Below are 27,651 nucleotides of genomic sequence, written 5' to 3'. Positions count from 1 at the left end.
TCATCCTTCCCATGTGACTGTTGGATATCAGGGTACTTGTAGCTGGTCTGTATGTCTGATATGTACCCTGCTGGTAGTTCCACCCCATCTGTCTTAAGCGTCTTCCCTCTTTTGACTACAATCCGGCTGCACTTCTCCAATCTGAATGACATCACATGTCAGGTGGATCAGCTAGACAATATTATGTATCATGTATTTCTATTCTTCTAAAAGAAGGCCTACCTTATTCGGAACCAATTGATGCATGATCTATGCGGGTTTATCAAATATGGAAAAGGGGCAAATCAAGGTGCAACCAACATATGATAAAGATGACAAAAAAAATCTGGTCTTTTGATTCTGAAAACTCTCATTACTGAAGGGGTTAATAATAGCATTTTTGTAAGCGTAGAGAATTTATATTTTTCCCATTCAGTTTTCTTTCATTAAATGGCAGCGTGAGATTAGAAGTGATTTACAATAATTTCATAAAATTTCTGTATTAACCCCTATGGATGAGATGCTGAAAAGCAAGGAATTTTCGACCAAATAATTTTTTTTTTACTCAAATAAACTCTCAGAAACTTCTCTGTTATGTTTTTTTTTATTATATAAAAGACATACCTTGTTACTAGATGTGAACATATTCCCAGTGTATCCTTATCATTAGGCCTTTGTAGGCTTCTGCAGGTGCTGTGACCAATGGTAATCCCGGATAGCACACCGGACGTAATTCCTACAAACTTCTAATGGCCAGAGGGGTCATTTTGTTTCGGGGGGCTGTGTTTAGAGGGGCAGATTTACTTTTTATGTGACTTTGTGCCCTACTGATATATATAGCAGGGAAAAAATGTATTTTATTTACATCATTTAATTTTATAAAGCAGTTTCCTGCTGTTTCTATACACATTATCAGGGCTTTTAGGGCTGAAGAACCCTGTGATACCCTCATACCCAGCAAACAATCTAGAAAAGAGGGGCATCAGTTGAGGGAAGAGGGGCATCAGGAGGAGGAGAGAGAGAGAGAGAGAGAGAGAGGGGCATCAGGGGAGGGAAGAGGGGCATCAGGGGAGGGAAGAGGGGCAACAGGGGAGGGGAGAGGGACACAGGGATTTGGGCCCAAAAGACAGAATGGACAAACAGCAGAGACACTTTGGTGCTATGGGCTATACATTCATTAGATCCGGGACACGCAGTGTTAACTGGAGCAGCGGGAAATAAAACTATGCGCCATACTGCCCTCTGCTATGGGGTAATCTGACCATTTGGTTGGAAGCCATGGCAACCCTGGCCCCGCTTCCTCCCCAGGGCACACTATGATGCCAGCCACTACAAGAACTTAAAGTAATTCACATCATAGTCGTGTAATAAATGTCAGAGCGGGGAAGATATCGTTTGCTTAACAGGCCCTTGGATTCACCAAAGCTTGCAGAAAGGGTGCGAGTTACAGGCATGTTGACTTCCAACGGAGACGGTAAGCCCCAGGAGCGGGAGATTCCAGTTGATTTGCTCCATTGGCTACTCCTCAAGAAAGCCGTGGTGGAAAAACTAAACATACAGACAGCATTCTAAATAATATTTGCTAGTACGCATATAAATTGATGCTGAACAAACACAGATGACTATTCTACACGGATGTGAAGCCTAAGGAGGACTCGTTCACATGTCACATGCAAGTACGTGAGCACTTTTAGGATGCATGTGATATGACATTTCAATGATCGACGCGTATTACAGACTGGCAGAGTCTGCGGTGGGCAGCAAACCTTCCATTCCTTACATACGAATTACCTTGCTTTTGTGTCGCCCCAACAAGGATCTAATAATTTGAAGCTTGAGACAAAATTAGCCAAGATTGCCATTTTTTTGGTCCCCGAAAACAGGATTTTGTCTTTATTTTGAAAAGGGGTCCAAAATGAATAATACTTTGAAGCACTGGAGAGAAGCAGCAACTCTGATATTAGCCGCCGGAGCTCAGGATGGGAACGAGATATCAAAGATCCAGAATTCGTCACGACAGGCTCTGCCGCACGCTCCGAAAGGGATCTCTTTTGATTACGACGTTCTCTTACTGAAGCGCAGTCAGAAAAGTGGCTTTGTGCCCAACGCGTTCGTTTTCCCCGGTGGCCTCGTTGATGCCTCAGATTTCTCCAACGACTGGCTCAAGATCTTTGATAAATATAATCAAAAGCCAAACTTTGGCCTTGGTTTGGTGAAACAGAATCCCAGTGGCCGATCTCCCATGTTTGTTACAGACAGGACAAAGTTTGGCTCTCTGCTCCCCAGCGAGGTGGCTTTCCGGATTTGCGCCATCAGAGAGTCTTTTGAAGAATGCGGAATCTTGTTGGTAGTTCCTGAGAACTCTGCTGTAGAAGACAACCAAAACATTACGAGCATCTCCGACCATGACCCCCAGGTACTTGGGAAGTGGCGACGGGAGGTCCAAAGTAACCCTTTCCAATTTATTCAGCTGTGCAAGGAGATGCGCTGTGTGCCCAACATCTGGGCTCTGCACGAGTGGAGCAATTGGCTGACCCCGGTATTGCCAAACACCTCCAGCATTCGACGCTATGACACGGCTTTTTATATCTGTTGCCTACAAAAGAAGCCACTCGCCATCGAGGATGACAAAGAAGTCACTTCCTTCAAGGTGAGCGAATTTTCTGAACACGCAGTGATCGGTAACCAGCAACGTCAAACAGTAACCTGGTTAGGTTACCCCTAGTGAGCCGGAGTGCCTACACTTGATGTCTGGTCCAAGAACTAACAGGAACCGTACAAAGCAGCCTTTATGGGATTAATTATAGCTTTATACGTTTTTGGGGAGGTTGGATGTACTTCCTTTAAATAAAGGATCTGACATTTTATTAAACCTTCATCCTTTTTGACTGAATTGCTGAAATGAGTTCTCTCTCTCCGTTAATTTATTTGAGCCTTTTAGCGAAACCCTGTATGTCCCGACAACTCCAGTGTGAGGGCTAGGAAACTAGGTCATCCGATTATTGTCCTAGGAATGGAAAGACCAACATCTGAACATCATTTCTGTCCTCTTTCTCCTTTAGTGGTGGAGCCCCTGGGAAGTTCTAGAGGAGTTTAAATCTCAGAACATTTGGATTCCGCCACCTCAGTTCTACGAGTTGAGCAGGTTGTGTGTTGTGCCCGACATCCATGAGCTGCATCGGTTCACGTATCATCGCGCTCTAGAAGGTTGCGAGCAGTGGATGCCCGTTTTGGTGCACGCCGAAGACGGAATGCTTCACGTGTTACCAGGTAGGTTCTCCATCACTACGTCTTCCAGCAATTACAACCAAATTAAGACGTGCGGGTCTTCTGTATCCCTAGCGCTGTGCCCAGCACCGCGGGTCCTTAACCCCTTAAAAACAATGCATTTTGAGCCAGTACATGTACAGGCTTTGTCATTAAGGGGTTAAGAAGCAGAGTGCCGCATTATGATGTCATAACCCGGCACTCAGCAGTACATGCGGCAGCATAGGAGACAATGTATAAACCCTAATGTCAAACCTGACAATAAAACCATCATCTTTTGGGGTTTTTTCTCCCCAGGGGATGAGTTGTATCCAGATGAGCCAGACTATACAGGAGAGAAAAAAATGCTTTACTCTACGGACAAGACGATTGAAGATCTCATGAAAGACAGCGTTCGTTGTCACAGATTCCTGCAACACAACGGCATCGCACATTTATGTGTAAACATGGAACAAAAATACAAACACCTCACACCGCTGTCCACTGATCAAACTCAGAGCGCTAAGCCAAAGAGCAGAATGTAATAGTAGCTTTAATAATGCTAACCAAATGAACTGCAATCATTTTTATAGAATTTCTTTCATCCAGCAACTTCATCCGCTTTTTTGCTTTGACTTTAACATGATCTGCAAAAAGCCAGGTGTCTGCATACAAAGGGTTAATGCGCAGGCGCAGAGAATGTATGTTGTTGCCATTTGGTTTGGTTCCACTAGAGGGCAGCGCGAGATTACATTTCTGTATTAACCCCTATGGATGAGACCCCGAAAAGCAGGGAATTTTCCACCAAATCGATTGAATAAACTCTTATAAGCTCAGAAACCTCTCCGTAATGTTTTTTTTTATTATATAAAAGACATACCTGGTTACTAGATGTGAACATGTTCCCAGTGTATCCTTATCATTAGGCCGGCGCTGTATCCTTTGTAGGCTTCCACAGATGTCGTGCCCCAATGGTAATCCCGGATAGCGCACCGGACGTCATTCCTAGAAACTTCTAATGGCCAGAGGGGTCATTTTGTTTCGGGGGGCTGTTCTTAGAGGGGCAGATTTACTTTTTATGTGACTTTGTGCCCTACTGATATATAGCAGGGAAAAAAACTATTTTATTTACATCATTTAATTTTATAAAGCAGTTTCCTGCTGTTTCTATACACATTATCAGGGCTTTTAGGGCTGAAGAATCCTGTGAAACCCTCATACCCAGCAAGCAATCTAGAAAAGAAGGGCATCAGTTGAGGGAAGAGGGGGCATCACATGAGGAGAGAGAGGGCCATAAGTGAAGGGAAGAGGGGCATCAGGTGAGGAGAAAGGGACACAGGGATTTGGGACCCAAAAAGGGAATGAACAAACTAAGCAGAGACACTTTGGTGCTATGGGCTATACATTCATTAGATCCGGGACACGCAGTGTTAACTGGAGCAGCGGGAAATAAAACTATGCGCCATACTGCCCTCTGCTCTGAGGTAATCCGACCATTTGGTTGGCAGCCATGGCAACCCAGGCCCCGCCTCCTCCCCAGGGCACACTATGATGTCAGCCACTACAGAAACTTCCGCCATCAGCCGGGCACCACGTGACAGTCGGCGTCTGTCCGCGAGGGCAGGCGACTTCTGGAAGCGGAATTGACGCGTTACAGCCGCCGGAAGTGCGTTAGAAAAAGTAAGCCAACGTGTCTGCGAAGGATTGAAGAGAGAGAGAAGTCTGGACCCTGTGTGGAGTGGTCTGAGGTGGGTGAGAGTGGTGTGAAGTGGGTGAGAGTGGTGTGGGTTCAATGTGGAGTGGGCTAAGGTGAGTGACAGTGGTCTGGGTTCAAGTGGTTTAGATTGGTCCGGGTTCAGTGTGGAATGGGCTAGGACGAGTGAGAGTGGTCTGGGTTCAGTATGGAGTGGTCTGGATTCTGTGTGGAGTGGGCTGAGGTGAGTGAGTGTGGTCTGGATTCAGTATGGATTGGCCTGAGGTGAGATAAGTCTGGATTCGTTGTGGGCCTGAGTTTAGGCGAATCATTGAGAGTCTCTGTATGATTGACAGATGCACCTGTTCTTAAGCCAGAAGTCCCGCTCACCTGTTCTTAAGCCAGAAGTCCTGATCACCTGTATTTTTAGGGGCTGTGAGGTGTCTATTCCTAGACCTGTCATCTTTTGTAAATCACCCGGGTTTACTTGCCGTACCCTTTTCTGCAGCTGCTAATAAAGTGACAGCCATGGAACGTTTAAAATGAATGTATATATTTTCCAGTGTAGTTGACCGAATGCTTTTAAATGTGCTGCCTGATGTGGCGATGTGATAATAGCGGAGAGATTCTGGTTAATAAACGGGGATTAGATTGAATGTTTACACTGTGAGAGGGCGGCCATATTGGTAAGATAACACATTGTATGATAAGTCTAACGCTCGGGTCATTACACAGAATCGGAAGGCCAGCGTGTGCTTTCTTGTTATTAAATGAACGTTTTCCATTCCGTTTTCTTCTTGAAACGTCTGCTGTTTTATATTACAGGGACCGAAGCTGCCCCGAGGGCTCCTTGGATCCTTCATATCATAACGAACTGCCTATTTGTGACAAAGATGTATGAACTGGCAGTGCTGAAGGTAACGTTCCTTTATGTGCTTTACTTCAAACTGTATTAAAATAAATAAATAAATATCGGTCCAATGTCCTGTGCGGATTCTTTATGGCATAAAAAGGTTTAGGAGGATCACAGGATAGCATTAAAAGCTGTTTTCCCATTTTGTCTACATATATATGTTAACTTAATTTAATGCAATTAATATATAATTAATATAAATAAATACAAAAAATAAAAAAATACTTGATGCTGTAGAAGCCACACTGCGGGAACGTACATAATATGTCCTACTTTGGATGTAGCGTGTGACCGCAGCATCCAATCCCATCACTGGGTCCTGAACTATATCATCAAAAGTCAGTGTATTTTCCACCTTGTGTGTATTGCTACAGTATTAACAGCGGGAGAATAATGGATATTAAAATGCAGCATGCAAGCCGACCGTAAAATTTAAAGATTTTATTTTTTAAATCTTTTTTTTTAGGTGGAGGACCCAAGCTCGTTTTGGTGTCAAGTGACAGCAATTGACGGCCTTCGGACATATGATGACAAGGAGTACAAGCAGATGTATTTAGAGTTGGACTTGCTCTACAGCAAATCTTACAGAAACGTTGAAGAACTCAGACCGGCAGCGTTGCCTGTCGGGGAGGTAGCTCTTGGTCCTTTCTCTCATAGCTCTTTGCGTCTGTGAAACTTCTCTAGCTGGATCATGGAACACGCGTGAACTTCATCGACTAGACATGGCCTTTGAGCTTGACTATCCGATAAAGTACCTAATGTATAGTTAAACTTCCCGTTCTTGTTTTGTAATATATATATGTAGGCAGGCTAACCATCTGGGTTCATGAAGTGGGGACAGCCACCATTCAATTATGCCATTGGATAAATATTTTTAAGTTGACTATTTTAAAAGGTCCAACCTCAGAAAGTCAGGGGGTTAACCTTTAGAACTGCTTGCAATTTTGAAGGACACATATGAATTATTTTATGTAGGACTCATTCTCGCTTTGTGTAGTTTTGCATGGTGTTTTGTGAAGAGCTGAATAGCTGGTGCCGTGCCACACTGGAATCTCGGACCTGTAGTGCAGAAGATGGCCTCGTGGAGTGTTTCCTTCTGGATCACGCCATGTACTGTCCAGTGAAAAAGATAAAGTAAGCGTTGCGCTGAATAAAGTCATTTCTCATTAACTATAATCAGCGGTGTGCGTAGCTCGGTAAATTGCTTTTCTCAACCCTGATTGAATATAGTCCTAGCTTGTTATCAGCGACAGTCTTCGATGTCCACTCACACCTACGGCTAAACAAACCATGGAATTGGCTTGTAGTAATCCTACCTTCATCCATACAGAAGAAATTGTAATTAAGACTGCATGTAGGGTCATGTGATACTGCCCATTATTCTGCGTTTTCATTACCTTTTATTACAAAAGGCTTTGGGCTTTTATTTTAGCATCTGACAGTTTGGTAAGGTGCGATGTATGACTTTTAAGAATGTCTGGAGAGTTTTTCCCCATTATTGAGTGCCCAAATCTGTCAGATTATGCCTTAATAGTTGCCTTCTGTGTGATCCTATACATTCTGGCGTTTCCCCTGTGTTGTTTCTAGCTATGTAGGGGTTTTCTGCCTCTGTGTATGTGTCTATACACCTCGCTGGCATTGAAATGACTAAACCAGTTAAAAGGCAGTAAGTACAGAATGTTACTAGACATTAACTTTGTGTATCTTCTGCATCGATCGCAGCGTTCGTCTAGCTGTGGAGGAATGTAAGCAGCTTCCCTTCCGAGCCAAGAGGTTTCAGTTACATCAAGTGCAACCCGTGTCCCTTTCCGTTGACTTCTACGGGGACAAGGTAGATTTTGGGTAAGATTTACCTTCTTTCAGTAGAGTTGTTGTATGGTGTGTTTTGTATTATTTTTTTTTGTAACATCGTGTGTGTTTTAGATCCTGCACTATAAGTACAATGTTCTGCAGCAAAGTGTCCTACAACAATCTATAACGCAGACCATCCCCAGTGTTTCCCACTCATCAAGAAGAAAATGTATTGATTTGTCCCAGCCACGAAATGCCAACCGTTACAAAAAAAAATGCACTATTGCAGTGATATCGATCAGTGGTTTGTAAGTGTCCATATGTGTATATAACACCTGTTAGAATCGAGTGTGCTTATATCATCATTGAGAATATAAATCACCTTGTGCAGCATATCTCTGGATTAAGAGACATTTTCTTAAACTTTATGGTTGACCCCCCTCAGGTAAAATCCTATACTGTATGCAAGGCTTCTGTCCAAAAAAGCTTGCCGTACATGACCTGACTGACAGGCCCTTGTTGTAGGTTGAGGTTTCTGTTAGTCCAGTAATGGTCTGCAGTGGTACCGGGGCTCTTCTCACCAAATGCAGGCATTCCCTCCTGGAGAAAAGACAGCTTAAATTGTCTTGACAATAAAAGAATGAATGAAAGCATCTCTTCTTTATAAACTATGCTGAATCATATATTGTTCATTATAACACAGAATCATTTGGTGTATTTTTTTCTGTCTCCTTTAGACCTTCAAAGAGATGGGACATCGCTGCCATTCAGTATTTTAGACAGCTTGTCAACGGTAACGAACATGTTGTCACATGTGTGACCTGACCGCGCATGCCTTTATATGAACGGCTCCTCTGGCAGACTTTGCAGCGTGCCTTTTCTATGTTGTGAAAGTTACAAGCCTGCATTCTGCTTCAGACAAGTTGTCCAAGTTGGTTAATGTAAAGGGATTACTTTTAGTCTGATTATAAGCCTTACGTTTCGCAGAGTCAACCTGCGTCGAAGCGAAAATATGTTCTGTGGAAACCAACAGTTTGAGCGTTTATCTCTATATCACGACAAAAGAGGGGAAGGTACGAGCGTTTAAATCTCATATATTCGGAAGTTGCTCTCGTTAACTGGGTTGCATTTAGAAAAAAAAAAATCTTTTTTTAAGGTTTGTGTCAATGATGAACTTGTGGCCAAAAACTTTGCCTGTTTCTCTTCGGAGTGGAGTAACGGTAAGACGGCAAAGGATGCCATTCGCAAAAGCCATCCGAAAAAGAGTCTGTCTCCAGAAAGCTCAAAGTACGAATCGCTTAACGCCGCGCAGGTCCTTCGTCCGACGTTTCATATAGCAGAACTGTCCCGGAGCTGCCGTACAGGTAAGTCTATTACAGGGCTGGGGTTCGTTTAGATCACTCGGGGGTGCCTAAGCAAGAAAAAATAATAAACCGCGCTTTCTGTTTGCCCACACAGGATACCCTGTACAGAGTAAAACAGAATTGGAGTTAAGGTAGGAAAACGGTGTGTGTGATCTGGGACTAATCAGGGAACAGCCATGTTTTAAAAACACCCTCTTCAGCAGTTTCCATTCCATTTAAAGGGGATCTCGCACCCTCGTTTTCACAAAACCTGTTTGTAACAGCCGCATAGTAGCTTTTTGTATGTATTTAAGTTCTTACCATACTCTCTTGAGCCAAACAATAGAATTCCTCAGTCTTAATCACCCAAGAAGGGGCATATGAATGATGGTCTATGGAGGAAAGGAATCTTTAGTAGGCGATTCACAGAAAAGCTGAATTGTTTTGGGTTTATTGTTAGTTACAGCATCTCCCGGGATGAAATTGTAGCATACGAGAAGAAGTGTGAAGAACAACCAGACTTTGACAAGTATGTATGTGAAATTTTAGACCGTACCAAAAAATAATAGTCCTTACATTACGCGGACCATTCAAAGCCTTTTTAATGCATTAAGAGCGCTGGTGTGTAATTCTGTAAACATTTGTGAGGCTCTACAGAAGGAAGGTTTTTTTTTCTGCTGCTAACAATATTCCCTTAATTACTGGCACAACGACCTCTGAGAATGGAAAGCACTGCCATTCCTTTGTATCGCGGTGAGGCTGCGTCTTAATAGCACTCTAGCGCGAGTATTATTGCAATCTGCGTGGAGCGGCACATCTGGGGATTGCCTGCAGTGGGATTTAGGTTCAATTTTATCGGAGCGTAGGCATCCAAGACGACTTGTACATCGATAGAAGCTGTTAATAGCGTTTGCGTTCTAGTTGCTGTTGGACCACAAGTCCCTTCGGCAGCCGCTTTCGCTTCTTTAGCCCTTAATGCATTCGTAATTAAAAAGTATTCATTCTGTTCCACAACTGTGTTCCAGAATGAACGTTGTGCAGGAAGTTAGTGAAGAGCAGCAGCTTGTCGTGAATGAAGTCTTTTCTGGGTAAGTATGGCCATTCTGCGCTTGGCTTCACTCAGAGAGGATGGGAAGGGATCAAGAAGCTTTTACTGTGTTGGGCTCTAATGCCAAGTTCTCGGTAACTTTGTAACATTGTGAAGGCTGTACTATGGATCTGTACAGAGGTAAAAGTAGTAGCTGGAATATAACGGTTTTATTGAGTTCAGGAATAGAGGGTCTGTTTTCTTTGTTTCTGACACCGACCTCGTCTCTTTAAATCATTTCGTCACCTCTTACTCCCAGTTGGCTTAAGAATAACATCACAACAACCAGACTAAACCATAAGCCGTCACGCCAACGTCGCTTAAATGCTTTGCGTACATGTATTGTTTCATGTGATATGACTTTAACCTGGGCTTTTATTTTTTATATTAATTCTCCAGAAATGCCGACGGAAGTAAAATCGCGGATGAGATTGAGTTCGATGAAAAACAAGACTCTGCCAAGTAAATAACTTAACCCCTCTGTACTCGAGCGTTTTGTACCAATGTCATCAATGGGGGGGGGTAGAAAATTTGACAATTTGTTGATTAATGAATCCTCTCTTTCTAAATTTGCTAATCACAGCGGCCACACGACCGGATCGCAAGGTCTCGGCTGGTTAGTGGAGGGGGATGAGTTTTCACCGTGTCTCTCTCTCTCTCTCTCTCTCTCTCTCGCCAGGCTTTTACAGATTTTAAATCCCAACCCAGTGAATCTCTCGGAAGAGGAAAACGAAGAGGTACGGAGGATGTATTTATAAAATAAACACGAGGACCGCGTGATCGGCAAGGCCTGGATCCTCTGCACAGAGCGGTTTTCTGCATTATATTAGAATTTAATAAACATGTCTGTTGAATTGTATGAGATTAATTTATTGCGGCTTTGTTTGTTCCGTTGCAGAAACCGTTGGTAAAAGTACCGCAGCATCCTATATTTGTCAGCAAAACAGTTATACCGTGTTCCAGTCTTGAGTGGGCACCTCTGTCTCCTGATCTCAAAAAGGTGATCCATTAAAACGTTTAAAGGGAATCAAATAAGTCAGTTCATTAATATATATATATTTTACAATAGATGCATTAATGCTGATTAATTAAAATAAATGCATGGGTATAGTTGCAATCAATACGAAGCAGGAAGATGGATGGGCTTTATATGACGGTAATTCTGAGGCCAGCAGGGTCCGGAGTATAACAAGACTGGAGATTAAATGCCTTTGAAGATTGCTTCACTCTCAAGTGCTTAGGGGCCTTGATTACAAAGTGAAGTCTCCAGCCGAGACCCCATCAGCATGCTCGTCTTATTATTGTGTGTTTAGCAGAGTATAGTTTAAGAATGTGTCGGAGGTAAAATAAATGTTTCCTGCCCCTACATGCTATTTGTTGTCATTTTGTTCTTGAAACTTACTGGTCTGAGCTTTTTTCCTTTTTTTGCAGGAGCTTAGTAGAAGTGGCTACGATGGACCAAGCTTCACCGAATCCTACTGCTGGCCTTCCATTGCTCAAGGACTGGATACCATTCTTATATCTCCTGACGGAATGAGTCCCATGAATTATATCCCACCTCTTCTCACGTTCTTACACTTTGCATCCGGGGTGTACAAGTTACTGCCGACAAGGAACGGGGTAAAATCATGTCATCCTTTAGTTCCTTTGAATTGCTGTGTGAGATACCTCTTATTTCTGATAATCTGTGTCGCTATGAACTAATTGGATACTGCAGACCACGGGGCTGTTACATTTCCCCTTTAGTTTCTGCCCTGTACAATGTATTTTTCTCTCTCCTTCTCCGCAGCCCCTTGCGGTGCTTCTGTGCTCCGGGTGGACGAAAGCCCAGACTGTCTTCGAGCTCTTGCTGAAATACAGCAAATTCACCCGTCCGCTACACCCTGCGCTGCTATTGATTGGCTTGAACAAGGAAGAGAGCGAAAACCTTAGCATTCGAAAGGGATGTAAGTTATATGAGTTGCCCTGAAACACTCTAAACTTAAAAGACAGACAAAAAAAATTCTGATGGACCGTTTGGAGAAAAGCGTAAATTTCAGACTTTTTGTTGTGCCGCCCCCCAGGTGAAGTGATCGTGAGCACCCCGCACAGTCTGCTGAGATATCTGGAGTGGCACGGGCTGCTGCTTCTAAGGCAATGTCACCTGGTCCTGGACGAGGTCGAACTGCTGTTCGCAAAATCCGAGCAACAGGTAGGCTTCGGCTTCTTCTCTTACGTGGATAATAATATCCTTTACAAGTTGTCTCTGAGCAGAATGTGGGGGGTTATACACTGCATAGAGCGCCCTTTGGTCTGCTGGAACTCTCTGATTTCACCTTCCAGGTCATAACCATTCTAGAAAGCTTCAAGAGAATGGTGGCTGCTGAGAATAGAGATGGCATCCCCCAGCAGATTGTAGCCACCGGCACATACTGGCACAAAGACATGGACTGTTTGTTACAATACACCGCAGAGCCCCAGGTGGTAATCACCAGGATGGAGCAGGCCGCGGTGTGCGGGAACGTGCAGCAGGTACCGTGTATTGGGAAGGCGTTGTAGCATCTGCCCCGCTGGCACCTGTCCGACCCCTGGCTTGTGTTCATTTTTTGGCTTTTTTTTTTCCTGATTGTGGTTATTTCTATGGCCAGGTGATCCAGCTCTGCCTAGATTGTGACCGAGCAGCAGTTATGTTACGATCTTTGGATTTCACACCAGAAAACTCCCAGAAGATATTGATTTTCACCGACTCTGACGAGGAAGCCGAGCTGGTCCACAAAGTAAATAACTATCTTGTAACTTAACAAGCATAGGGGGGCCCGTCCACGTGTGGATTTGCCACCGTTCTGATATAAATCTCCCAACTGCTTCTTTTAGGTTGTGAAAAACAATTCAGTCTTCAGCATGTTGATGAATAAAAGCACAGTCCACTCCTTCGGCCGTGTTCTGGAGCAATGGAAGAAAATCTTCAGCCGTGGCACACACGTGGTCTTGGGTAAGAAAGCGTTGCTTTACTGTGTTTCCTCACGCAGAGCTAAGTGGGTTTTTTGTGTTGAAATGTATACTGTTACACCCCGAAACGTTCTCTTCTGCGTTGTTTCGTAGTCGTCACCGATGACTACACGCCGCTTTTGGAGATAACCGATGCCACGTGCGTAATTCATTACAGCTTCCCCAAAAATAAGAGTCTGTTTGGCCTGCGCCTCTTTTCTTTGCTGGACTACATACGTAGCAGAATCGAAAAGGTAAAACATTACTTGTAATTATATATTGTGAGGTGTAATAAGCAGCTCAGCGGGTATCTTTCAGGCTCTTGGGGTATATGGTATGCTTGTATACACTGCGTCCAGCTTAATAAATACATGTTTTATCGTTAAGCCATCTGAGTATAAGTGCCTTATTGCCCTTTTTTCCAATTTTACATCAAATTTGATGAAACCATCAGCTGTTTGATGCTTTTCTTCTTAAGGGAGCCATTGTCCCTCAGTTTCTCGCATCTTGGTTAAATGCGTGTTTTTATGCATGACCTCAGGTTGCGTCGGTAGAACAAGATTCCTTAAGGGCCAGATCAGTTCTGTTAATGACGGAGAAACACGTGCGCTACGCGGTGCAAATCCTGCAGTACCTGCGGCATACGGGGGCTCAGATCCCACCCGAGTTACTGGACGTCACGCGGGGAATACTACAGGCCGACGAGCAGACAAAACTAAGCAGTGAGATATGCCGCCACGTCAAAGCCTTTGGTGCTTGCGGGTAAGCGACAATGACGGGGGTCCAGTGGAGAGAACCGTTCCAGATACTGTGCCTTTACCTACTATTTATTTTATGAATTTGTATTGTTTATCCGGCAGAGACACGTTAACGTGTTTTTCCCGTCACCATATTGACCCCCGTTTGGACCTACCGAATGAAGATGTGTCCGCTTCCACAGCCGTACAGTACATAACGGTAAGCATGCTGCGCGGATAGGAGTCTGGGATAGCGCTGGGTACGTGGAGGGCTTTCAGGGTTTGATGGGATACGGTTTGGGTTGGCAGGGGATTATGGGGTGTGTGATCGGAGCGGACCGTGTCCCGGGCCAAGCCGCCCAAAAGCCATGCCTTAAAGACAGGGACTAAAATCCCAATGAAAGGCAGATCTGGTTTTCTCCTTTGCAGGTGATCCCCACGCATATTGTGGATGCAGCCCGGTTCTTTGGACGCATTGTAACAAAAGAAGATGCGTACGGTCACCTCGCTGAAGAACTGATGGAATATTACCAAGACGAAGGCAACAAGGAACCTACGGAGCAGGTGGAGATGTGCAGGCTGTACGCGCTGCAGGAGGGCTCGCTTTATCACAGGTACTCGATAGTGTGAGATGTCTGCGCTCGGGTGGACCTGCGGCGGGTCTCGGTTAGCTTGCCGTTTGGCCCCGCACTGGGGTTTATTATTTAACAGTAAAACGTGTTTCCAGAAAGTGCATTTACTTTCAATCAGCAGAGCTGGAAACCTAGAAAGTGACGGCAGAGAAGAAGCATTTTTTTTCGTCGTTGGCGTTCATTCCCAGCTTTGCTGTGAGACTCGTTTTAGTTACTATGTCTCTTTTAAAGGGTGCAGGTCCTCTCCACCAGACAGGACAACGCGGATATAAGCACTAGTGTGAAATTTGTAGACGAAGGGAGGACAGACGACGTCCGTGGTCAGCGGTTACTGAAACTTCCTTCGCACATACAGAGTATCCCGCATCAGGCCGCCGAATTCATCGTGTGCCGGGTTAAACCAATCGACAACGAGACAGAATGGGATCCGAAGGTCCGGTTTTTTTTATTTTTTTATTTATTTAATTTTTTTCCCCTTCTTTGGCCTTTGAGACAAACATGTTTTAACCCTTAACTTACACTTTTTTTTTTATTATAAGAATCTGTATGGAATGAGTCTCTAGAGTCGGGGTTGTTATGTGTGATTGCTGCTGATGCTGCGCGTTAATCACAGTAATTCTACGACAGAGTTGCTGAAATGTGGCAGCAGTAACTTAATTTAAACTGCCTTCGTTCCGTAACTCCGGTAAATTCACCACTTCATCTCTTTTTTTTTTTTTTTGTTTTTTTTTTAACATTTATTTATACAAAAGGTGACCAGGATTATTAGGAGGAACATCAAAGGAAAACTCCATTCTGCAAAAGTTGTTCTCAGGCTGGGAAATACCTACTGGCTCGATCCCGTGGTAAGGCGTTTGGTTTTGTATCTGTCCTTTTACTTCCAATGACATTTAGTATAAGTGATGAGGACCGCTTTGCCGTCTAGTATGAAGATCAGGACAGAGCAGGGGAAGGGGTTTTGCGTTGCTCACCCCTCAGATAATTTGATCTCTTTATTATATAGCTTTGACTTCTGATAATGAAAGTCTGGTATTAGCGACCAGAGGGAACGAAGCCCGTCTGCTGCAGAATTTAAACGACAGAAACCGTTCTCTTTAATTCTCCTGTAGGTACAGGTGAGGAGATTGCCCGGCTTAAGCACCGTCATCAATGAACTGAATGTCCGCCACGAGATCCTGTTTACCGGGCTTGGAACCGATAACCCCGAGCACATCCATAAGCTTAAATCGTTAGTGGAAGAGGCCGTCGCGCCTACAGAGTCTGAGTCCAGGTGGGCGCTGCTGGGGGTCTCTGGGAAATGTAAGCAGAACTTTCCGCACCTTTTTCTCACCCCCAAATCTCACGTTCCAGAGTGCCGGATGAACCTGAGGAAGTACCAGAAAGCACCGAGGGCTGCCAATCGCTTCCTCCACCACTGGAGAGCGTGGATTGCGGTGAGTTCTCGGCCTTCCGCACATAGGTTCTGCTACAAGGGGATGAAATGTGATAGACGGCAAAGCCTTTATGCATTTTGCTTTATGTCTGCTTATAAACAATAAGAATTATGACATGAGCAGACCCAGGAAGACTGCTTTTGGCTACTATTGGGCTGCGCATGTTCTGGACTTGGGTGAAACCCAGAGAAAAGGTGGAAGTCAAACAATTTTTCTTTCTAATAGAAGACGATGAGGATGATGCACCCAACAACGTCCCAAAGCCATCGACACCACCTATGGTTCAAAGGTACCCCCGAGTATTGTTCTTTTGTTAGTATAGAAAATGCCATTGATGATGAAAATCGTGATCTACCTCGTTTCCGCTGCAGCTTCCACCCAGAGGTGAAATGGTTTGAAAAAGACAACTCGGTTATCTTGACAGTGAAACTGCGAGAAGTAACAGATCCTACGTGCGCGTTTTACGCTGATAGAGTTGTGTTTAGGTAAGTAGGAGAGCCGTCGCCTGACCTTTACTAACTATTCTCATGATCGAAGAGCATCAGGTACGTCACAGGTATGATTCTCTCTCCTTCCCTTATCTGCTGCAGCTGCCACGCTGGAGGGAAATACTACGTGGCAGATTTGTGGCTTAGCCATGAAATCCTGAAAGAGAAGTCCGGATACGTCGTTAATAACGGGCAGCCGGTGATAACGCTGAGCAAAGCAGCCACCGGGCCGTGGAGTTCGCTGCTCAGACAGAAGGTGCGACTCGCCGACACTCGGGTTAGAATCAGACAGGTATTTAGAATCTCTGCCGATTTTTTTTCTTTTTTTGTCTTTGCAGTGTCCAAATGTGACTTTCGATTTCGACCACCTGGAAGATCCTGAGGACAACAGCATCTTCTCTTACAGTAAGGCTTCGTTCAGTAACCTCCTTTTTTTGGCCAAAAGTGCCGATACTTGGGCTTAACCTTTTTGCATGCAGCCTCCCTGTTTGAAGACATTTATACATTTCATTTAATCCTATTTCCCGCAGTCTCCAAAAGCCCCCAAAACATCTACACCATTATGAACGAAGACATGGAGTCGGAGTCATCGTCTGAATTCAGCGACTCTGACAGTGACTAGCGCTGAGGTTGTCGCGTGCGTACGGGATTAACGGTATTATCACCTGGCACCGATTAAGCTCAATTTTATAGAAAAGCGATACCCATCGTTTCTTTCTCCTATGTTAATTCATCCGCCAGCAGTTATATAGTCCCTGACTTCCGTTCAGAACAGAGACAATGCGTAGGATTTAGGGGCGAGTGGATGTTTTTGTTACTCTGGGACCTGTTGCGGTGATTATGTTCATTTGGGTGAAGTCGGTTCAGTAGCTGAATGAATGAAAATAACACGTTGAAGCATTTGTCGTGACTGCCGGGGTATTCTAGGGCAGCGCGGTGGTAAACCTAGAACCATAGCAATGGTATCCTGTATGAAGAGTACTCCTGCGGCAGACCTCGGCCCAGCCGCGTGATGGATAAGGATGTCTGTACAATGTGTTTCAAACACCTAATGGGGGGGGGCGGGCATCTCCGTCATCGCAACTAAATAGAGGTAACCATGTAAGCAGTGCTCAGGGCCAAATCTCTCCAAACTGCCATCTACTGTGGTCGTTTGCTCAGGATTTTGCTGGCATTTGACTTGCAAAATGGATCACAATGTATCACTTTACCTAGAAATGTAACAATGTTCTAAAATTAAGTATATAAATATATATATGTATTGCGTGTATGCGATGGGAGCAGCCATCTTAACTTCCTCCTCGCGATATCGTTGCGGCCGGATGGTCGGCTCTGGTGGCGTTCAGGACAGGGCAGCGATTAGCGATCTGAAGAAGGAAAATTGCCCCTGAGGCTGAGAAATAAGCAGTTAAAATACATGCATTTAAGGAAGCGGAAAGCAGCGCAGGAGACGAGCTTCAGGATCAACGTGCAAACTATATTTTGTATGGATTTAAAAAGGTTTCCCAACATTTATCTGCTCGGGTTAAATCAGAGTCTATTAAACATTATAGCGGGAGTCGTTGGTTTGTAGGGCGAGGTCATAGCATTCAGTACAGCTGCTAATAAATATGTATATTAAATACATCGGGGGGAAGACCAGTGCTGGCTATAATGTCCTTCAGCCACGTACAGCGCTCTCCCCCTGGGGGGGGGAATAACATATTTGTTCGTTTTCTGTTTTCTCTGTAACATGTTTTTTTGTTAGTCTAAGTTACTGATGTTTGTTAATTTGACTTTGGTTTTTGGAACTCCAGTTTTATTGATGGAATGTTTAATAAAGTTGGTAGAAAGTGCGGTTTTGAGTTGCTTATTTTGTCCAAGGTCAAGTTTGCACCAATGGTTAAAGCCAGGTGGGGACATTTAAGACTGCGGGAGACGTTATCATCATAGCAACCGGTAGAATGCCATTGGTTGCTAGGGCGATAAGTCCACTTCTGGAAGTTTGCATTGTGTTTATCTGCGGTAGATACGGAAAGATCCCTCCATGTTGCTGGTAATGAACCTCTTGCAGAAACCTTGTCACAAGTCTTATACATCCTGGGAGGCTCTGCGGTTCGGGGTATATATGCTCGTACATTCCAGCCATCTGCCGCAGGGGTAGAAGATATGGCCCCACCAGTACTGGTTCCTTGGATCTGGGACTGTTTGATCCGGACTATAACGGTATCAGAGTCTCTCCGAAGGCAGAGGAGGTGGTAATCTCGGTTTATCTCTACGATAAGGCTGAAAATGTTTTGCCTTCGCGTAGGAGGAGGACAGCAGAAGCTTGGGCAAGTGGTGACCGTTATACTCGGGTTCCGCTACAGAATGGTGGAAAGGACAAAAGCAATGGATCTAAAGAGCCGCGCGTGGGAACTGAATGACTGGGAAGAGAGCAGGAGAGACGGACAGTAGGACTCGCTCCCGGCCAGACGGCCCCCGAGGCTGGAGATTGAACACTAAGAACGAACGAGCTTTTCACTTTTGTGTTTTCATTATTTTTAAAAACCAAATAGGCGAGAGATTACAGTTTAGCCAGAAATACAGTAACATTATTCAGAAAATCAAATTCCTTTACAAAACAACAGCTGAACGAGGTAATTGCGATAAAGGCTTAGAACATACCCTTCGGATGAAGTCTCTGGTGGTGTGGCGCAGTAAAGCCTCGCGTAGGAGAGACCGTATGAGTTGGCATTTTCTGCCGGTGGGCTGCGTCCCCCCCACGCCTTTACTCCCATACAGCATGTTCAGAGCCTGCCAGCTAAACGACTAGCGCCATAAAGTGCACTAACCTACGGCTCCAGCGGATCGCATCCCCCGCTCGTTCCTGCAAACGCAATTCATGTACTATTTACACAGTCCCAACGACTAGTCCATACGTAAGAACAGTCCCGATACAAGTCATTGTTTACTCCGCCGCCGCCTCCTCCGGCGGAACCACTTCCATCAACATCTGGATGTACATTGTCAGCGGCTCTAGAGAGAGAGAGAAGACAAACGCACGATGAGCGGTCAACGCTAAAATACACTGGTTAATGTAAAATAAGAAAGGGGTGTGTGTGTATATGTATATATAATATATATATATATATATATATATATATCAGCACAGGGTATTACTATGAATGCTAAGCAGCCACTAACACTCCAGGCAGCAACTTTGTTCAGCGATCCCCTTCTGCCTCGTTTTAAACTTTGAAATGGATTTGTTGACGCTCAAAACGTACTTGTGATTATCTGCGCCCACTTGACTTTGTAATGCACGAACGGGAAGTATACGATGAGGCCGCTGAATATAAACAGCACGCAGTAAAGGTAGGCCCATTCCGGCTTATCAATGATGGGCGCCAGGACCAGGTAAAGCGAAACCAAGACCATAATGATCGGGATGAATATCGGAATCTGGGAGAGAGAAATTTGCAGGGTCCGTTAGTGATCAATTTTAATAAAAATTCTAACAGGCGACAAGGATCTGGAAACAGTGTATCAATCTTTTTAAATTCTCAATTCTGTGCTCCGATTGGCTCAAACGAACCAATCAGAAGGCAGCTGTGAAGTTGTGGGAAACAACTTCTACTGTTGAACTCTTTTACGGCTCTAACATGTAACATGTCCGTACGGCGACGTCGTCAGTCTTAGACCGGGCTAATTAAAACGATATATGTACAGGATAAGGAAACAGATTTACCTTAATTGGTCTTTTGAGATCTTTTTTTGTGAATCTCATGACGATGAGTCCAGCGATTGTTAAACCGTAGAATATCCACACTGCGAAGCTGAAGTAGTTGATGAGGGTGTTAATATCGGCCGGAATAATGTAAATCATTCCAACGATGCCCTGCGTAACGAGAGAGAGGAGTGTTAGAGGCGCGCAGGCACCACACTTTACTTTATAAGACCCAAGGAACCATTTCCTGAGGTCCTGCGTCAGAAATTCCTGCTGTACGCTGTAGATGGCAAATGAATACGTTAAGAAAGCAAACCTTCTAATATACTGTCGGTGACAAAGTTACACCAGTGACGGGAGAGGGCTTTGGGGGGGCCGCCAGTCGCATATTGAAAGGCTGTGGTGTCTCACGCTCTGGATAAGGGCTTCCCCGACACTAGATGAATACGGGATAGAGGTCAGGCCCTAACGAACGTATAAAATACCTTATGTGCCACTTACGTAGAAGGTGATGGCGGGCGCTGGGGTCAGACGCTTGACGCTGATGTAGGACAGGAACTTCAACATGTGGCCTTCGCGGCCAGCCACGTACGTCAGCCTACGGGAAGAAACGTTTACTCTCTGTTCTCCAGCAGCGCGGTGGAGCCGAGTGCCGCTCTTTGGCTGCTCCTATTCCACAGTTGGCTCCAGATGGATCATCAGATTGTGATGATCCAGCTGGAAACATTTCCTTGGACGCAGAGCTGACATTTTTTTCGTATCTGCGTTCTCTTAGACAATCGCTGAACTAACCTTTTAGGATCCTAATTTGCAGCGTTATCAACCAGCTGGGGTTTCAGTGGTCCAGAGACGGGGGGCACTTACCTGCCAGCTGTGAAGCAGGTACCATTCGCCGACCCGATAGTTGAAAACGCAACAAACAACGGGACTATCCAGGCCGCGGGGTGCAGAACACGATCCCCAAACGTCTGTAAAGGAAACAGAAATCACTTGTTTGGTCCAAATTTTTTAAAAAGTCCTTAAATAGTGGGGACGATGCAATTTAGGGCAAGGTGTCCGTAGCCAGCGGTAGGTTTGGGAGCGACGCCGGGCATTGTTTTATATGGACAAATGATTTAGGGGCTCAAACCTGACAACGGTAGGATACGCCACAGACTGCGGTAACAGTAAGGTCACTGGGCTTTTTAGGAACCATGGTCCTTCCTGATCGCTCGGCCTCTTTGAGTCGATCATTAAGCCTGAACAATCTCTTTGGTCCGGAGGGAACGCGTCGGGTTCCACCGTCTCTACTCACCACGGCCACTGCTGGCGACTGCAAGAGCTCGGTGGCGGTCATCACCGTGAAATAGGAGATGTTTATCAGCAGGTAACAGACGACGATGACCGGGATCCCGATTATAATAGAGAGGGGAAGATTTCTGGAAGACACAATCAAAGTTGCATAAACTTGGGTTATTTTGCCAACGAGGTCTTCGAATACAACGTTACTCTACGGTTCTAACTCATCTTCTATGAACTTTAACCGACAGCCATACGGCCGCCATACATGCATACAGCGAATACTAACGACTGCTTATTATGGAAAAAAAACAATCAATAATAGAACTTTGAACTGCAGTTTTTATTCTACGTAGAGCTCGTAATTAATTGACTTTCAGGGCTCGTGCGCTTCCTACCTGTATGGATTTTTCAGCTCTTCTGTAATATAATTGAGCTGATTCCTAGAAATAAAGCAGAACGTTGGGACACAGATCAGGAACATAAAGATCCGTTAACATTTCACAAAATAATTAATGACTCGGCAAAGAGTTAATCCTAAAATTCTAATTATCCACTCAGCAGATGCAAATTACTAATACTTATTTTAAAAAAATCTGAGAATTTGGGGGAACCATTGAACATCTCCAATAATAATTATTTCCTTAAGATGTTTACGGATCTAAATTCACTTATTCTTTTTAAAATCCAAATTTTCACTCCAAAACGCTTAAAATTTTTTGTGCGTGACAAACGGAGCTTGCACTGCTCTCTCGGATTAGTTACGGATTTGACGCCGACCGACCTCCCCGAAGTGGCGAAGTGGATGAAAGAGGAATCCCATCAGTAAAAACGGCAGAGACTTTCTTTAACCCACCGTAAGTTTCTTCTCAAACATTGGTGGTGTAGACACAACATGCTTATACGAGCCGTGTCACATGTACATGTATGTCTACGGGCTCATATCCTGGGAATACTAAGAACTTACCATCCATCGTACGCCCAAAGGCCGTTGTAAAGAGCCAAGCCGATCCCTCCGGCTGTGATCTTAGAACCTTCAAAACTGTTCTGAAAGTTCTGGATGTTTCCTGGAGGAAAAGCATCAATATTCTATATTTTAGCGCACTCCGCGATTAACACCGCACACCAGCGCTAAATACTTCGTGTGAAACGCCATAATCTGAGTCGAAACATCTGGGGATACCGGATCCTGTAGTTATTTAATGTATCTGCGGGTATATATATATATATATATATATATATATATATATATATATGCAGTACGTACCTTGCGCCAGCAGAACGATGCCGCTCACAATAATAACTATGATGATTATCATCTTGGCGGCCGTGAAGAAGTTCTGCACGTAACTCGCCAGCTTGACGCTCAGGGCGTTCACCGTTGTGATCGTCACTAAGGAAGGAAACGAGAGGGTCAGACGAACGGTCCGGTGCAGTCCTGCGCATGCACTAGGCAGCCATTCATGCCTATAAACCTCGGGGGGGAACAACTATTCTCCCAGGAGGAGCATTAATGCCAAGTATTCCTGGCCTCCTTTGCATATAGGTCCAAATACAACTGCCCGCTAGTAACGAGAGATCCAAACTATATATACACACACACAGATTAATAACCCCGGGTAAGGCGCCATACTTACTGATGGCCGCCGCTGCCAGGCATTTAATGACCACCGTCGGCGGGGTGCATCCCGGGTAAAAGGGCGCAGACGCGTACTCTGCAAAGCTCAGGCAGATGATGGCAAACGACGACGGCTTCATTACTATGACACTAGCCCAGGAAAAAAGGAAAGCGGGGATCGGCCCAAAGGCTTCCATGAGGTAGGGGTACTCTCCCCCAGACTTCGTGATCATGGTGCCGAGCTCGGCAAAACACAGGGCACCTGAGGACAAGCAGACGGACAGATTATTCCATCTATCAGAAAAACTGACGCCTCGGTGCCGATCCGGATGATCCTACAGCGTCTCCCGGTCTGTGTCAACTTACCCAATACAGAGATGACTCCGCAGACGGTCCAGATGATGAGACACGGTCCCACCGCGCCGGTGTTCAGGAGAACCGATTTGGGGGAAATAAAAATGCCAGATCCGATAATCGTTCCGACGATAAGGCTGACCCCGCTGACCAGGCCCACCTAGAAGAGAGCAGAATGAATGGGTCGCCCGGTGGACACGTATAACGGATCAAACCTAATTATCAAACTTCATTCATAATTCCAACCCGGGGTAGACAGATTCAAAGCTTTCGGATGGGGGGGGATTGGTTAATGAATTGTACGATACTTGAAGATCTAACATTAATAAACTAAACACTGAAGATGGGATCCTAATCCTATCTTAACCCTGACGGATGATGGCTATGTATCGGAAGTCTGAAGGTCACCAGGGCAGCCATGTGCGATCTTCCAAAGGGTCTATCAAGGACCATGATAGGTCTACCGTCAGCCATGACAACCGCCATCAACGACAAGAGCGCATTAACCGTATCGCCCTACAAATTCCTGTACGGAAAAAACGTTACACGTCATAAAAATTCCTTCACCATAAAGACTAATTAACACCTTGTCCCCGGTACTTTGACCTCAACCATAACGTTCCGGGGACAGCTTGTGTCCTTTAAACTGGATGCCCAGTTACAATGTTACCAGCAACTTTCCCGGCGCAATAAAAAAAGCAAACCCGTACGAGCCGGAGATTGAGATACGGACCCCGGGGTTTATAAAGCTTCAGTCTTGCCTGCTGTCTTAAATCACAGTTATTAGAATCTTCATCCGTAAAAAAAAAAAAAAAATACATTTATGTAATTACTTTATTTCAATATATTTGTAGTTATTTAATAATAATAACTGTAATATTTCATAATCTTAACATAATTCCACCCATGAAACGGCTGCGAACAAGATATTGTGATGGAAGCATTAGTTTTAAACATATAATAACCCGAATTTTGGGGAAATTTTGGGATAGGTCTGTGTTTTGTTTTCTTTAAAGAACTGAGCTTGTTACTTAGCTGCGTGGCTTCTATAAACCGATCACAGACACCTACAAACCATTATAAATGGGTTCTAGAATCTTATCTCAATCTCTGTTTAACTCCATAGCAATCGGATAATCATTACTAAATACTTAGCTTATTTACAATGTTTGCGAACAGTCATTAACCGCGTTGCATATTCATTAACCTGCAAAGTCTTCTGCTGACAAGAGGCAGAAAAGTTGGAAAAGTCTTATAAAACAAAACAAAGACAAAAAAAAAACCCCCGCAAGAGCTCCATCGAAACACAACATGGCGCACGCTGGAGATACTTGGGACCATTACTGGTTGTTCCAGTTGGGCCTCCTCAAGGATAGGACATTTTGAAGGCTACAAGGAGTCACAGGGAGGATTGAGGTCCTCAGGGTTCCTCAAGTTTTGGAAAAGTGTTATTAGACGGGGGTTTACTGGTCACTGGGGCAGAAGCCCAAACCCAAAACACTCTTCTCCATGAGCGGCCATGACTTGGCTTTTGTAGATGCCAGGATCAGGTTAAATGGTGACCGCCCTTGTCTCTACTACCGGGCTGATCAGGTCCTGGAGGAAACACACATTTATTTTATGGGGCGTTTTGTTTTGTAATAGGACTTATTGTGTCAGAGGTCCTCTAATAAAGCGAGCGGCCCATTCCTTATCATTTGGCTTTTGGACCCAGCTTTCTGCCGAGGCTGTATCTGATGTGATTACATTTCAAGTGAAATGACACATTTAATCACAGTGGAAATAACCTGTTTAACTTTAGATTGTAAGCTCTGGGGAGCAGAGTCCTCTTCAGCTTTTTTTTCTTTTTTCTGTAGGAACACTTTAAAAAGTCCTCAAAAAAAAAAGTTTTAGAAACTGTGGTGTATACATATCCTCCGCTAGGCCACATGCAGCCCTTAAACAGTTCCCCAACCTAAACATCTGAATAAGTGCCTCCCCAGACACCAAAACAAATGTGCTGCATGGTGAACCCATCGTGGGGGTCTCTTGGGGTTCTGGACGAATGATACTGTTCCCGGTACCAGATGCCATATCCTGAACTCTAGAACCCACACAAGCATCTCTTGGGGTACTGGACAGCTGATACTGTTCCCCGGTATCATATGCAGAATTCTGTATTCTAGAACCCACACAAGCGTCTCTTGGGGTACTGGACAGCTGATACTGTTCCCCCGTATCATATGCAGTATCCTGAACTCTAGAACCCACACAAGCATCTCTTGGGGTACTGGACAGCTGATACTGTTCCCCGGTATCATATGCAGTATTCTGTATTCTAGAACCCACACAAGCGTCTCTTTGGGTTCTGGGTCACACCTGACGTCCAAGCTTTGGCTGACTGATTATGAACATTAAGCATTTGCTGTACCTGCTCTTTAACTTCTCGCTGATGTAGCAGAGACATTTTACCGATATAATCATCTTACCAGCCCTCTGAGATGTTATTTGATGTATTTCTATATAATACCAGAATGAACAATTACTCTCCACTTGTGTGTAAAATACCGATACAGTAACGTATGCTGCTGTTATTAGATGCTGACAATGTTTGGATGATGGGGCTTGTTGTCTACCAGCTTGAGGATGCCTTCCAAGAAACTGGAAGCACCAGCATCATGCCCGCCACCCTACTCATCCCATTGATGGGGTTATTTCACGGCATTTGATTGGTGGGGTTGCCGGAGGGGGTATAATACTTGCCTGTTTCTGTAGGTTCATGGACTTGGGCTCTTTGCTTTGGATGGACTGCTGGTCTATTGCTCCATCCTTGACCCCCTTCCGGTTTCTGGCATTCCCGTCGTCCATTCTGACGACTGCTTTATTCCTTCGCCCTGGAGAAAAATCACAACGGGAAGTCGGATTACAATTCCCAACGTTCACCCCCTCCTCGGGGCAAATCGCCTAATAAAACAACCCTTATCTGCAATCATCGAAACATTTCCTTCTGGAGGAACAATTACCTGGCGGCCGGTCTCCATATCAACACCTGCTACAATGCAATCCAAATCATTAGGTACGTACCGCACTGTTACTCATAATCACTTGAGCTAATATATCCCATGGTCCTGATAAATCAAAACAAGGGTTCAGTTTTTGGGGTTTATTCCCCAAACGGACAAAAAGGGCTCCCTGTGGTTGGCTTATATTATTATTATGTATTGATTTATAAAGCGCCAGCATTTTCCACAGCGCTGCACAAAGGCCTGATTGATTTAACCATCCATTATTCAGGGCCAGCTCGGTAAGGAGAAGCTCCCCAGGGCTGGACCTTCATAATACGCACTGAAGTTGGGAAGATGAAGCCGTTACTCTCCAGCACCCAGTTTAGTGGATAAACCCCCATATCTCTTTGAGGGACGTTTGTGGCATTATTCTGCGCAGACATTTAACATTTAAGGGGCTGATGAGAAATAATAAATCACATCAGATGGATCCCACCTCTACAAACCACTAACCCCCATCAGAGAATGACAATCAGGAGAATTACCTCCCGGTGTCACCGAGTTCGCTGCAGTAAAACAAAGCACCGAGCCCTTTAACAACAACACGCGTTGTCCTTCCTTACCTGTATTAGCACACGGGGGGGGGGGGGGTTTACTTATATAGAGCATGAAGTCATTGATCGTTTACATGCTTATGTCACATCTCTGCAGATGGCTTCGGAAACAAAAACAAATCGCCATTTATGGGCCAGTTTATGGTTATACTGCTTATACGGAAAAGTGATTATTGGGAATTACCGAGCAATTTGTCGATTGCAGCGATCGCACTTAGGAAGACGGACGCAAAGCATCTTTTAAAATGAATACAGTCCGAAACATGTGTCCCGTAGGCAAGAAGATCCAGTCCCTGCGCTGATTTCCGTATTAAGGAAAGATGACCATATGGGGGACAGAGCTGTGAGCAGACATTTAAACCTATTTTAAGGACCCTGTCACTTTAAAAACAAGTCTGCTCCAATACCCCCTGGCTTCGGGTACTTCCAACAAGCTCTGTTAAAGCAGAACCTCTGCCGCTTTTAAGGTGCTGTTCCACTACGACAAAAGATTTGCTGCTCGCTCCAGTACGCCGAGCGAATAAACCATAGCGGGTCTGTCCATTTATTCTAACCCTGAAGGGTTAATCACATGAAAACAACACAGGCTTTTAAGAAAGCTTTTCAGTTTCTATGGCAACAACCTATCAGCGCCTACTTTTCAGTCCCAACGAGGCCAAATTCTCCTGGATTTTGTGCCGTAAACCCGACCTCAACGCCTATTTCTGCCTGAAATACTTTAACACGAGATAACATTTCGCCCCAAAGCTTCGCGTTACTCCCGGTAGAGATGTAAACCGTTGACATGGTAACATCCGTCGAGCCCT

The 27,651-nt window shown here is 44.7% G+C and overlaps 3 protein-coding genes across 3 annotated transcripts; 2 read left to right on the top strand and 1 right to left on the bottom strand.

The window, feature by feature from the left end:
• Nucleotides 1-1,894: 1,894 nt before the first annotated feature.
• Nucleotides 1,895-4,872, top strand: LOC149299301 (acyl-coenzyme A diphosphatase NUDT19-like). The gene is made up of 4 exons (XM_089486329.1): nucleotides 1,895-2,629; nucleotides 3,042-3,249; nucleotides 3,544-3,766; nucleotides 4,734-4,872. Exons 1-4 carry the CDS (start codon nucleotides 1,895-1,897, stop codon nucleotides 4,870-4,872), a joined length of 1,305 nt encoding a protein of 434 aa, XP_089342455.1.
• A 939-nt stretch (nucleotides 4,873-5,811) lies between these two features.
• On the top strand, nucleotides 5,812-16,931 carry LOC149299300 (putative ATP-dependent RNA helicase TDRD12). Its single transcript, XM_089486328.1, has 30 exons — nucleotides 5,812-5,835; nucleotides 6,298-6,462; nucleotides 6,829-6,965; nucleotides 7,554-7,673; nucleotides 8,360-8,415; nucleotides 8,610-8,695; nucleotides 8,779-8,986; nucleotides 9,081-9,117; nucleotides 9,426-9,494; nucleotides 9,991-10,053; nucleotides 10,452-10,514; nucleotides 10,732-10,789; nucleotides 10,951-11,052; nucleotides 11,484-11,672; nucleotides 11,842-11,998; nucleotides 12,116-12,243; nucleotides 12,375-12,563; nucleotides 12,680-12,808; nucleotides 12,906-13,023; nucleotides 13,134-13,273; nucleotides 13,561-13,781; nucleotides 13,880-13,976; nucleotides 14,186-14,370; nucleotides 14,620-14,821; nucleotides 15,498-15,658; nucleotides 15,739-15,821; nucleotides 16,144-16,306; nucleotides 16,412-16,565; nucleotides 16,648-16,714; nucleotides 16,840-16,931. Exons 1-30 carry the CDS (start codon nucleotides 5,812-5,814, stop codon nucleotides 16,929-16,931), a joined length of 3,663 nt encoding a protein of 1,220 aa, XP_089342454.1.
• Nucleotides 16,932-19,238: 2,307 nt separating this feature from the next.
• On the bottom strand, nucleotides 19,239-26,094 carry LOC149299299 (b(0,+)-type amino acid transporter 1-like). The gene is made up of 12 exons (XM_089486327.1): nucleotides 25,990-26,094; nucleotides 23,260-23,407; nucleotides 22,913-23,155; nucleotides 22,543-22,668; nucleotides 22,243-22,342; nucleotides 21,674-21,718; nucleotides 21,292-21,415; nucleotides 20,862-20,965; nucleotides 20,499-20,595; nucleotides 20,019-20,168; nucleotides 19,558-19,732; nucleotides 19,239-19,306 (listed from the first exon to the last, which is right to left on the bottom strand). Exons 1-12 carry the CDS (start codon nucleotides 26,092-26,094, stop codon nucleotides 19,239-19,241), a joined length of 1,485 nt encoding a protein of 494 aa, XP_089342453.1.
• Between the last annotated feature and the right edge of the window lie 1,557 nt (nucleotides 26,095-27,651).

Source organism: Sceloporus occidentalis, unplaced genomic scaffold (genome assembly GCF_023333645.1).
Source record: "Sceloporus occidentalis isolate IW3139 unplaced genomic scaffold, rSceOcc1.0.p SCAF_29, whole genome shotgun sequence".
In the NCBI taxonomy this organism is placed as follows: domain Eukaryota; kingdom Metazoa; phylum Chordata; class Lepidosauria; order Squamata; family Phrynosomatidae; genus Sceloporus; species Sceloporus occidentalis.
This window is presented reverse-complemented; position numbering and strand designations above follow the sequence as displayed.